The 12,839-nt window shown below is 42.0% G+C and overlaps 1 protein-coding gene across 3 annotated transcripts in view; it reads left to right on the forward strand.

Moving 5' to 3' along the window:
- The first annotated feature begins 8,523 nt into the window (after window positions 1-8,523).
- The window catches only part of GLRA3 (glycine receptor alpha 3), an 80,904-nt gene continuing 76,588 nt past the window's right edge, over window positions 8,524-12,839 (forward strand). The window contains exon 1 of one of the 3 annotated variants that reach the window (XM_053402829.1): window positions 8,524-9,215. In XM_053402829.1, the coding sequence (XP_053258804.1) occupies window positions 9,145-9,215 (71 nt within the window). In that variant the 5' untranslated portion in view covers window positions 8,524-9,144. The remainder of the gene's footprint in view (window positions 9,216-12,839) is intronic. The other 2 variants (XM_053402827.1, XM_053402828.1) reach the window with 2 other exon arrangements.

A 12,839-nucleotide genomic window follows, 5' to 3' on the forward strand; every position in this document is an offset into this window, starting at 1 on the left:
AGGGTCAATCAGGTGCCGTGTGAGGGAACTGCAAAGCGTAAACTTACACAGCGTGCCCATGCACTGCACCTAAGTTGGGAGTTTGACCTACTTGCCACCGCTCTAGGGCCAGTGTCTCCCGTAATCACCCGTTAACGGGACCTGCTCTCTGCCGAAAGTTGAAGATAGACTAAAGGATACCTGTTGTTGTTGTTGTTGTTTAGTTGTTAGTCGTGTCCAACTCTTCGTGACCCCATGGACCAGAGCACGCCAGGCACTCCTGTCTTCCACTGCCTCTCGCAGTTTGGTCAAACTCATGCTGGTAGCTTCGAGAACACTGTCCAACCATCTCGTCCTCTGTCGTCCCCTTCTCCTTGTGCCCTCCATCTTTCCCAACATCAGGGTCTTTTCCAGGGAGTCTTCTCTTCTCATGAGGTGGCCAAAGTATTGGAGCCTCAGCTTCAGGATCTGTCCTTCCAGTGAGCACTCAGGGCTGATTTCCTTCAGAATGGTTTGATCTTCTTGCAGTCCATGGGACTCTCAAGAGTCTCCTCCAACACCATAATTCAAAAGCATCAATTCTACGGCGATCAGCCTTCTTTATGGTCCAGCTCTCACTTCCATACATCACTACTGGGAAAACCATGGCTTTAACTATACGGACGTTAACAAGGCCCCAAAACCGCCAAAGTTGTGACAAATTGCTACGGGGAAGGCAAAACTTGCCAATGCAGGGGAAATTCCTTCTGGGTTCTGAATACAGCAACCATCTTATGACCATAGCAGCGCCCACTAACCTGGAATGCAAAATGTTAAGCTGCAAAAGAAGAAAAAGGTGACTAGAAAGCTGAATTTATTATTTAGGGAGGGTTGGGTGGGTAATCCTGAAAAAGAAGGAAGAAGAATGAGTGTTGGCTGAAGGATCGGCCCCAGTACCTGCTCCCGGCCACACCCCTGCCTGCAGCCCATTGGCCTGCCAGGCAGGGGTGGGCCAATCACACCCTGTTACCAGGTGGGTGGCACCTGGCCAGGTAAGCCCCACATGAGGTCACAAACTCCGCCCACCCGTTGGGAGGAGGTGAGTGGGGATTTTCATCTGAGAGGCATTCCCAAATAAGATCAAAGCTCATTCAGCAACAGTGGCAATGAACAGTACAAAGGGACACTCATTTTCACATTGTTTAAGTCTGTTGTTTCAGTGGAAGCTCCTGAGTCAGAATATTTAAAGCAAATTGAAAGCATTTTCCACTGTGGCAGGTACTATCTGTTTACAAGGCTGCAGATATAAAGCCAAATATTTGACTGCTTATTTCATATCAACATAGGAATGCATCTCTTCGGCCTCAGCTGTGAGGCCCCTCCAGCCTGCTTTGGACAGCAACTAACCTTTTCTATATTGAAGAGCCGAGGAGGCAGCCCAGGTGCTTCGGCCTGTAGCATAACTTGCTAACATCTGTGCTCTAGGCAAGGAGAAGTTGGTGAACTAATGCCAGGGCACCTGCCCTGAGCTGTAAAGCAACCAGTATGGAATCTAGAGTCTGTCACAAGAGAGTATCTGTATGGAAGCAGTTGCCTGGAGAAATTGTTAAAACACCATATCTAGAGGTTTCTATTTCTACAGCAAGACTGGATAAATGCCTGTCAGGAACAATTTAGTTTTAGTGAGCATTGCTGCAGAGTAGAAGATTGGACTTGATGACCCTGCAAGCCCCTCATACTTCTATTACTCTATAAAGCAATACCCCAGTTAATAACGTCTCTTTTCCTTGAAATTCATTTTGACTCATTTAACTTGTGCTTAAATAGCTATGACTAATGATTCAATCGCTAGCAAGAACAACAGGGGAGAAAATGGGGATCTTGACAGGGAAAGGCAATTGAATGGTTTCACAACCATTAATAATGATAATCATACCAGGGGTTTCATATACAACATTTTGGGTAGCCTTGTGGAAGCCAGAAGGATCACAAATGAGCTGCTACATGTGAATTAAGTAAAATCCAGTATCTGCATTCTGGTAGCCCTTTGCGGTCCTACATTCGGGAAGCTTCCAGATGTGGGCTTAATAGTGAAAACAGATCATTCAGATATCACAACTGGGTCCTTTGTAGCATGTTTTATTTTAAAGTTATTGGCTCTTTCCTGGAAAGGGTAAATCCAGATTAAATTGGGAAGGGGAAATATGGGCTGGCATTTTGATGCCACTGGGATTGTATGAACATTGTATATATGAAGATCACCCATCCATCTGGAAGCACCTTCCAACTCAACGGAGAACCAAAAACAGAGAATCATTTCAGTAACTGAAATGATCATGATGGGCTTAATGATGGGCCACAACATCATTGGTGAAACGACCCTCAAGGGCATCCTGCTCATCCATCATTTTATCTCCACAGCAACCCTGGGAGGGATGTTAATTAGAGAGATAGTGAGAGACCCACAATCACCTAGTGAGCTTTATGACTGAGAAGGTTTTGAACCCAGTTCTCTCTAATCCAGACATAGGCAAACTCGACCCTCCAGATGTTTTGGGACTACAACTCCCATCATCCCTAGCTAACAGGACCAGTGCTCAGGGATGATGGGAATTGTAGTCTCAAAACATCTGGAGGGCCGAGTTTGTCTATGCCTGTTCTAATCTAAAGTCAGCACTAGGCACTATATCACACTGACTGAAACCAAAGTACTTGTCACTGGGCACTAGTGAGTGCAATGGAAATCCATTAAAATAATTGGAAGATTTACAGTATATTGTTTCAAGATGCAACTGCAACTAGAGACTCTATGTAGGTTAGCATAGCATTATCGTATTAAGAGTACAAATCAGAACCCCATTAACAATTTACAATTTCAGAAATAAACACCCGAGATTAATTTCAGAACTCATCTTTCAGTGGCAAGCTGTTAATGGAATACAAATCATCCTATTTATACACCTGCTCTTCTGTATTTAAGTATCAGCATTCATTTCGAAAGTTCCATGACTAATGTGTAAGCATTCTATTCTTAGACATTTAATTAGATGCTTTCACAGGGGGAGTTCTCAAATGTACCTTTCTTACATGCTTGCACACCTTTACCTAATGGCTTTTTAAATGTGTAGTAACAAGTCTTCAAAGAGTGCTCATGCAGAATGCTATACTACGCTCATTATTAGGAGGCATTTTATTCTGGCCCTTTCCCCCCCGAAAGTTTTCCCTATTAGTGCATTCCTACCACTGTTCCATTGATAGAAAAGCAGGCATAATATTCAGCTACAATTTGACCATAATGGCACCAAAATAAATGTCCAGCTTCCAGTGCACATATGAGCAATGGTTTACACTTACCATAAAAATGGCAAGTCTCTTTTGCTCCACACCCAATAACAATTCCACTAACGGATACAGTCAATTCAGGTTTTATGTTCCGTGACTAAAATATAACTAAACTTGCTTGCAGTTGGGGCCTACAGCTCTGTTTACATGACCTGATCAATTTGTGGAGATTGGAGACGGGGGGGGGGGCTAGCAGGTACAATCCCGCACAATCTCCTTTATTCAAACATCACAAAAGTTGGTGGGTTAAGATAACCAATTTAACAGAAAGATGCTCAAGGCTAGTTGAGAGCATCTGATAGGTGTTCACTGATAATTATGAGCAGCTACTTAATCGGCATTTGACAGACACTCTGCATTTTTCTAAGGCAATTGGCCATGACTGTCTGAGAAGATGCTACTCATCAAGCAGCAAGTGCTCCCTGATGGCAAATAATCAGCTGAATAGGTATTGTGGAAAACCAGGGCTCCAAAATACATGAGGAACTTCCATAGGTACAAGAGGTTCCCAGTTACTTTCCAACTTGTGAGAGGCAATAAAGCCAGGAGTGGAAGTGGGAGGACCAAGTCCTCCCATCTCCATTGTCTCATCTCACATGGTAATTCCTCCTTTTCCATTATGCCTGAAGATGCTGGAGGCTGTTCCACAGTAGTTGACAAATTGCTTACTCTAAAATTAACATGAGCTGCTACATACAATAGAAATCAGTGTCTTGAGCCTAGTTCTAAGTAGGCTTACTGAGAAGTAAGTCTTACTAATTTCACTGATATTTTGAGTAAGAATTATTAGGTTTGTAACCTGAATTGCTTTCAGGATCAGTGTCTTTGTATGAAACTTTAAACAACTATTTCCCTCAGTCCTTTCTGTTGCCTTGGTGTCTTGAATTGTGAGGCAGTATTAATCAAAGGACATTTTCTCTGTGGTTGTATGTTTAGTGATAGCTTAAAGCCTCTTGGCTTGCACACTTGATTGAGTTACATCTTGGGGAAACTTTGAGGTCGAGAAAAACACCATAACTGACATAACTAAACCATTCTTAACTTTAAAAATAAACAGCAAAATATGAACTGCATAATTCTTTTCAATATAGTATTTTTCATTGGACTAGGCTACTGGAGATCAAACATAATGGATTATGTTCCATACCATCTTGTTTAGGGGGCTTAGAACATTATCTATCATTCCAGACCTTCAGCAGTCAGAGGTTTATGAGGAGGAACATAGCAAATAGAAATAACACCTATCCTCTCACCTATCATCTCAGAAGAGGAGAATCAGTTTAGGCAACAGGCATTAATTATATGAACAGAATAGAAACAAGTATTGGATCAAATGAAGCTTTGCTGCAACAGTTCAGTTTGACATTTTAGTCTGTAGCCCTATATACACTGAGCTGGGAGTAAGCTCTGTTGAACTGTGGAGGCTACTTCTGAACAGACATGTATAAAATTGCTATGCTGACTGACGGTGCAATTGAAATGGTGGTAGGAAAGTTTTCACCACCATCATCACTATGGAGTGGGCCTGTAAGTGAGACAAAACCTGTGTTTCATCAGAGCGGTCATTAGTTTTCCCTCTCCAATTGGTCTACCATCATCCCTCCATTTCACTACCTGTAGTTTCTCAGAAAACCAGGTGAGTGGTTTCGTCAAGACACTACTGCATCCTCAATATTGTTGAGAACTTGAACTCAATGGCAAGCGATGGCAAAAAGAAAATGCTGAAGAACCATCACAAAACCATCTGAATCTATCATTCTCTGGGAACAGACCATTCAACTAGATAAACCTGTAGATAAGGACATCAGGAAACCTAAGCCCTACATTATAGTGGTATAATTTCCGCTGGGGGTTGCAACTGTGAAGACACATTTTCTTTTCTTTCTTTTCTTTCTTAAATTCTCAAGTTAGAAACCCATTTCTCTTGTTGCTTTAACTGGGTACCCTAGTTCAGTGTTCCCCAACCTTGGGCCTCCAGCTGTTTTTGGACTACAATTCCCATCATCCTTGACCACTGGTCTTGCTAGCGAGGGATGATGGGAGTTGTAGTCCAAAAACAGCTGGAGGCCCAAGGTTGGGGAACACTGCCCTAGTTAATGACTCAACATGACTGCACCAGCCATTCATAGTGAGTAAGACAAAGTATTTTCTGTTTACACCTTTTGTCACAAATAGTTCTTTAAGATTTATGCAAATAGTTGGCATGTAAATGATCTAGACAAGTGATGGGAAACTTGTGACCCTCCAGAGGTTGTTACACTACAACTCCCATCATCTTATGCTTGTCTGGGTTGATGGGAATTGGAGTTCAGGAATATCAGGAGGGCTATAGTGCTATAGCACAAAAGACCATCGTGATTTTAAGGAGGTTAGATTTCAAGGAGGTGTCCAGCAATTGAACTGCTCATGCCCAGATAATGCCTAGAAATTCTGTGGGCCTGGACCTTTAAGCGGTTAATTCTGTCTGTTTTCCATCATTCCATAAAGTAGTAGTCTCTCATAGCTACATAGTTATGCTGGGATGGCACTGTGTGGGAATTTTAATCTTTAAGATGGGCTTTAGCAAACACTTGAAACATGGAGAATACTCTGAGCCCTGTCCAAACACTGGAACAATTTTGTGTGTATAAATGACAGCTGGAAAATTGTAAGACACATCACAGAACTCAATTACATGCACACATCACCTTTGTGACTTCAAGATGAACAAGGTTTGCTGCCTTTCCAGCCTTCCATTCCTTTAGTCTCCAACTTTCTGCTGCCCAGAAAGAATGAAGCTTGCTCTCACACTCCAGACACTAAGATTACTGGTATGTATTACAGTCAGTTGACTAATAAACCCTGGTGAAGAAGAAGAAGAAGAAGAAGAAGGAGGAGGAGGAGGAGGAGGAGGAGGAGGAGGAGGAGGAGGAGGAGAAGGAGAAGGAGAAGGAGAAATTTTAGGTGACCTCCAGAAGTAGTTTTGGATTTTTTCCTCCTTTGAATAGCAGGCCCGTGGCCCATACAATAACATGGGTTTTTTTTAAGGGTTTTTTTTTTTTTGGAAAAATTGGTGTGTGTGTTTTTTAAAAAAGTCTACTATCTAGCACAGGGGTTACAAACCCAAAGACACATTGGGGATGTGTGTAAATAGCTGTGTAGCCCAACAGAACCCAGACATTGCTTGGCACTTGATTAGGTTTTCTTTTGATCCTTTGTCAGTTTTAGTTTTTATGGGTTGGTGTAGGGAAAAAAAGAACAAATCAGTATACAACTTAGTGGGGGGAAATGTATACTTTTAAATCCATTCGATTCACATGTGAAGAGCATGTGCTTTTCTCAATAGGTGTTAAGTGCTTAACATTGCCTGGATCATACCCTAAGAGAAACCTGTGTCCCTCCAGAAGTTGCTGGCCTCCACCCCATCAGCTGCCACCATTATGGCCAAAGGTCAAGAAGTTAACCAGGAAATATGTCTAGTGGCGTTAACAATGAAAGAAGCAGTAAAAGGATGTGAGTGTCGTACACAACATCTAAAGTGTCACAGATTCTCAATTCCAGCCACAAACAAATAGGTTGTGACTACACAGCCAAAACCAGTAAAATATGGAAAGTTTGAATGTACTGTGCATCCTCTGTCTTGTGTGTGTTCAAAGAGATTTTTTAATACAATACTGCAGACATTTCCCCATTCCACAAGCTCCCCATTCTATAAGCTTAAAAACAAAGAACAAGGCAATCAGTGAACCAATTCAAAATATGCCTAGTGAATTTAACAATGAGAAAAACCAGCACTTACAACAGGCTTTCGCTTTAAGAATTTCCATAGTGTTGAATAAGGCATACTTAGGATGGGGTATATAAATTATAACTGCAGCCTATTTACACTAGAAACCTCCTGATAGTAGTTTTAATTAATACTGTGAAAAGAAAAACACATCTGCTTAAGTCTCTGTGGGAAACAGGACAAATTAAATGGCTTAGTTAAAAAAGTTAGTACTCCAAATATGAGGAGATGTGTTTTATGCCTCTTTTCTCACCTTTGCTACATGCGCATGCTTATCAAAGCTGATTGTAGAAACTAATTTGAATGATTTTTTTACATTTCTCTTAAAGTGCCAGTTCAGAGTTTCTTAAAAAGAAGAGATTGAATCCAACTAACTTTTACTCAAAGAAGACTCATTGAAATTAATTTAGCCCAGTTGATTTCAGTACGTCTACTCTGAGTATAACCAACATTGGCCAGCCCCCAATGTTTACATAACTAACAGCACAATCCTTATCATGCCTGCTCAGAACTAAGTTCCATTGCAATTCAGTGGGGTTTATATCCAAGTACAGTGTTAGTAATGCAGCCTAAAATAATAGAATGTTATTTTAATGGAATGCAATTTCTAACATTATTCTTGTAGTGGGTGGATTCATTGCCCAAGATGAATGTGAGGAAGAATGCCTAAAACCAAATTTGAGTACTGTGCCTGTGTGCATGTTTTTTAAACCAAGTCATTAAATTGGTCTAATTTTATAATTTAACTGATATGCTACCAAAAAGAGCAGAAGCCAATTTGTATGCATCCCAACCATCTGCAGAGTAGAAGGTTGCTCATGTTGCTTTGTCAATGAAGATAACAGCAGAAGCGGCTCCACCACCAATATACACATGTGGGCTGAGATCCTGAAATCAGTTACTGAGTAAACCCTGCTAAATACAGTAGGACATTCCTGAGCAAACATGCACAGGATTGTACTGCCGATCCTTCTCTCTCCCTCCCTTCTTCATTTTAGATAACTGATTGCGCTGGACATTGATGGTTACTCGCCACACTTACTGGCTGTAACAGTCCTCTTTCTGAACTCTAGGGCGAGTCATCCATCCACACCTTCGACCCGGAGAATCATGACAACCTCACCACATTTGTTCCAGATGTTTACACACACACACACACACAGAGAGAGAGAGAGAGAGAGAGAGAGAGAGAGAGAGAGAGAGAGACTCCACTGTTTCCACAACACCATTGCACAACATAAACTTTCCCGTCATGAAGAGACAAAGCACTAAGGGGACACGTGTCCCTTCGGGCAAGGTCTTTCTTGTCTTTCCTCAATAGTAAGGAGCACTCCCTTTCCCAAACAACACTTCCCCTCATCTCCCTCGTCCTCCTCCTCCTCCTTGAGGCGGTTGGGAATCCTTTCCTCCGTCCTTCTCCACAGCATCCTTGCCTAGAGGATCCCTCGTCAATCCCGGTGCTTCTGTGCAAACGCGCTCCCACCCGGAGCCCCTTTCTGCGTCTTCGCGAGGCAGCTCTGCATATCTGCTCCGTCGTCCTGGGAGCTCCCCTGACTGGCTGAGGAAAGTCCACTGCTTTGATTCCGTCTCCGCCCCCTCCCCCTCCCCTCTCCTCCCCTCCCGAGCCCTGGCATTCCCAGTGTTCAGGAATGTGGCGAGCTGGCTTCTGGCCGGAGAAGGAAGGACCGGAGGAAGCGAAGGCGGAAAGTAGGTCTTCCCTGCCGCTGCTTCGCTTCTCCCGATGCCTCTGCTCGACTGCCTGGTCTTTCCCCCTGGGATCAGCCTCTCTTTTTAAATGCACAGCGCAACCCTTTGCGAGCTGGTTGCCAACAACAACCACCCCAAAATGCCCGAAGTCCCAGGCGCTGGAGAATAGACGACCCGGGGCAGAGGCGTCCTCGCGCGATTGGATTTACAGGTGCTGGAGGGTGCCGGGGAGCTCTCCAAGGTGCTGAACACTCGGCAGCCTCTCCAAGAGCTCTCAGGCTGAACTCTCCCGTCCTCTGCTTTCCCTTCTGGATTCCCTCATGACTCGGACACGTTCGCTTGGGAGGAGGTTGTGAATTCCTCACCATATCATGGCCCGGATTAGATACCTGCGTGCAGCTGTCTCGGGATTCTATCTGTGGGAAGCTGCGGTGCTGCTCAGGTGAGTCTCCGCTAGATCTCCCAGATGTGCCTTACTTGGTGTGATTGAGCGGCAGAGGCAACGGGACTCATGGACGGAGCTGTGGAAACTGCCTCTTCCACTCGTAATGCCCCCACAGACGTCGACTAGCAAGCGAGATTTATGTGGACATTCTGATACTGTGTGCAATAGTCTCTTGCATCCCATGCCATTGTTGTTTTGTACTCCTGTGCCTGACGTTTAAATTTGGTTCTCCTGGAGTTCTGTATCCTGTTTTGTCCGCTATTCTGTTACGAAGCACAGAATATTACTGAGCAATATTTGAATTGTACAGTGTTTATTCAGAACTAGAAATCTCTCTGTTATTCTTTCATACTGAAATAAATATATGACAATTAATCCCTAAAAGCCAATCCCAGATCCCAATAGCTGCCAGCTTCACAAAGAAAAGAAAGAATTTGATATTGGATTGTTTTCCCAAAACTACACTGTGTACTCTCTGTGCCAGATATTCAAATGTGAATTTTAGTGGGTTGCCCCACTCTCACTTGGGATATTTCACACAGAACCCTAAAAATAATGATTATAGCCCATTCCACAGTTCAGTTTACATGTTTGAATTTAAGCCAGTTTAGTTTTATTAAAACAAAATGCATCAAAATTGGCTTAAATCTAATAATTTTAACTTATTTAAAATACAACTCAAGTACCTAACCATAAAAACTAGAACTAAGTGAGGACTTAAAGGAGTATCCAACCTATATATATATAAAACCCTTCATGATAAAAATAAAATTCACAACAGTGATATCCAGCTATTGTGAAGAAAAGCATGCCAACATAACAGAAATATTAGGCTATTCATGTTTTTATCTGAAGAACTTTTCATACAGCATACATGACAAACATGCATGAGATGTTGAAATATTATGCACATATTCATATTCAAATACAGAAACATGCAGGAAGAAAACTGTTGTGTAAGTGAAATTCCTTTTCACATACAAATATTCATGAGCTGCGCTACAAAAACATGGAGGGACCCCTGAAATTAGCAAGTATCACCTGAAGCTTCTGCATGTTTGTCTGCATGTTCTTAAGCTGCTAATTTGCATTATGAAATGCAAGACTAATTTCTTTAGGTTGTGCCTCAATGTCATGATGGTTATAACATTAATGGAAGGGAATGGTATGAAGTAGATCTGGTGATTATTTTATGGCATGGCTGGTAAGATGAATCTTGTTTTTTTTGAAGGGCTCATGTACAAAACAAGTAACTGAGCCTCCATTCTCAACTTGGTGAAAGGGTATTACAAAGGGCTCTTTAAACCATTTTTATTCAGTGGTACTATACTAGGTGCATTTCTGAGAAGCAGAAGTCAACAGGACAATTATACTTGAAGCCTTGCACCCCCAACTCATTTCAAGTTCATATTGACTCCAGAGGTTATTGGGTTATATCTTCAGTTGACCACCAGCCAGGATGGAGTCATTTAATTTCACTTTCGCAGACTGGTAAAATGATCAAGCTCTGGTTAAAAGATAATAGCTATGATGGTACTAGGAAGGGTGAGAGGGTCAAAGGGAGGAACTCCTAATCAGGTTGTTATGGGGAAAGTGCACAACATTGTGAGGACATGCAGAGCTAGAGGGGGAAATGAAATGAAATGAGCCCTCACTAGATATGCCATTGGCATGTTATTTACAAGCCACATATTTTAGCTTTAGCTGTTAATTTTATTTTACTAAAGCAGATATGTTTTTTAATGTATGACAAAAACTATTTGGAAGCAGCAAGAAATGTATCCAAATCTCTTGAAATAAAAAGTGCACACGCTTAAAATCCACTTACTTCAATGGGACATAGGTGCACCTGATTTTTCTTAGAGTGAGAGAATTCCTGGTATACTATTAAAAAGTGACGTACTAGTTTATATGCTAATAGTAATCTGAGTCTTCCCACATTTGTGCTTATGTGAACCACTGATGCACAAGATGGAATACTTGCAGACACAGCAGAACCCAGAGATACACACAGGCAGGGCTTTTTCAGGGGGAACTCACAGAAACTCAGTTCTGGCACTTCTCAGGTGGGTTCCAGCACCTCTCTGGTGGGCGCCATTGCCATTCTAAGAGAATGAGAGAGGTTCCGGGATTGACAATATTTAATTTTGTGGGGGATAGAATGTTGAATGGATGAGAGGGGGATAACCATATAACTGGGGGGGGGGGGAGACAACAGAGTGGGATACCTGGAATAGAAGAAAATATTTGTATTTGTCTACCTATTTGAGTAAGTCACTTCTTCGATGACACTGAGAAGTTACTTAATGCCTCAGGTACTGGAGACAGAACTGTCTGTAGGCATCAACTGAAAAATTAAGAATATAATGGGACTGAGATCATGTCCAGCTTGCTCCCTCGTAGAAAAAAACCCCTCAACCCAGCCCAAGGAAAACCCCAACATGGTGACGGGCATACCATCTCAATGACAATTGAGCATGCTCAGTGGGCATGGAATGTTAACTGCTTGTTGGAAGGGAAAAGAACAACTGGGGAGAGTGAGATGTCATGGCTTGAACCTAGAACAGAAGCACTCCTCACCTGCTTTGTTGCCACGTGCCCCACTTGTTTGGAGAGTAGAGGCAGTAGACTCAAAATTAGTCAAATGTGCCTAACATCACCCCATTTCATGTCCAATACATAGGAACCAGCAGACCTGTATATGCTGAAGATCAGTAGACAATACCTGTGATCTTTTTGTGGAAAATGTATTTCTAATTTTGGATAAAATTTCGCAAATGTGCCAAAACGTAGAGGTAATATACTTTCATTTTTTAAAAAAAGCCAACAATAATGAGAAGAGTACATTTTGCTTTTTTTATATATATAGATGCCACAATGCTTCAGCCCCCTATCTGAGTGAGAGAGAAATAATCTCAGACAATAGTCGAGAGGTAATGACGCATATAAAAGTGTTTGTGACAAGTGAGAGTGACCTCTAGTTGGAGGGATCTGTTCTTGAGTCACAACAGGGAAATGGAGCGAGTGGGTGTGTTGAGCAATAACGTAGGAGCATAGAATATAAGAGCTATCATCCTATAATTTAAAGTTAGAACTAATTTTCACTTGGAGGTGTATGTTCTCATCAAACCATTCTTACAAGAAATTCACCAGAATATGTATTATGTGAAAAATCTCCAGAAGCAGACTTTTTTTGCTGCAGCATTCTGTGTGGTGAAATAGTCTTTTAAATGCATCCCTGTGTGAAATAGAAGACTACTGTTTACCAAACCATACAAAGCATGAGTTATATTCTCACTGCTTTGGATTCACTATGTGTTCATCCTACGATAATTAAAGGTTTTATAGAACAAAATAAAAGACAGAGAACAGACATGGGATGAGATGGGAAGGAAAGGAGTTTGTGCAGTTTTAAGACTACAACGCCCAGAGTGAAGTGAGACTGAGTGAAATTATGTGGATGGAAATTTCTGGCATATCACAAACTCTAATAGCAAACTCATCTGATGGGTGCTGAAAAGACTGTAGCCAATTCAAGGCCACTGAAAAACAAGAGAGCAGTATCTGTATGCCCAGGGGTCCCCAAGGTTTGCAGAACTACCAAAAATATTGGGGTGAGGG

Source organism: Podarcis raffonei, chromosome 9 (assembly GCF_027172205.1).
Source record: "Podarcis raffonei isolate rPodRaf1 chromosome 9, rPodRaf1.pri, whole genome shotgun sequence".
Lineage (NCBI taxonomy): Eukaryota > Metazoa > Chordata > Lepidosauria > Squamata > Lacertidae > Podarcis > Podarcis raffonei.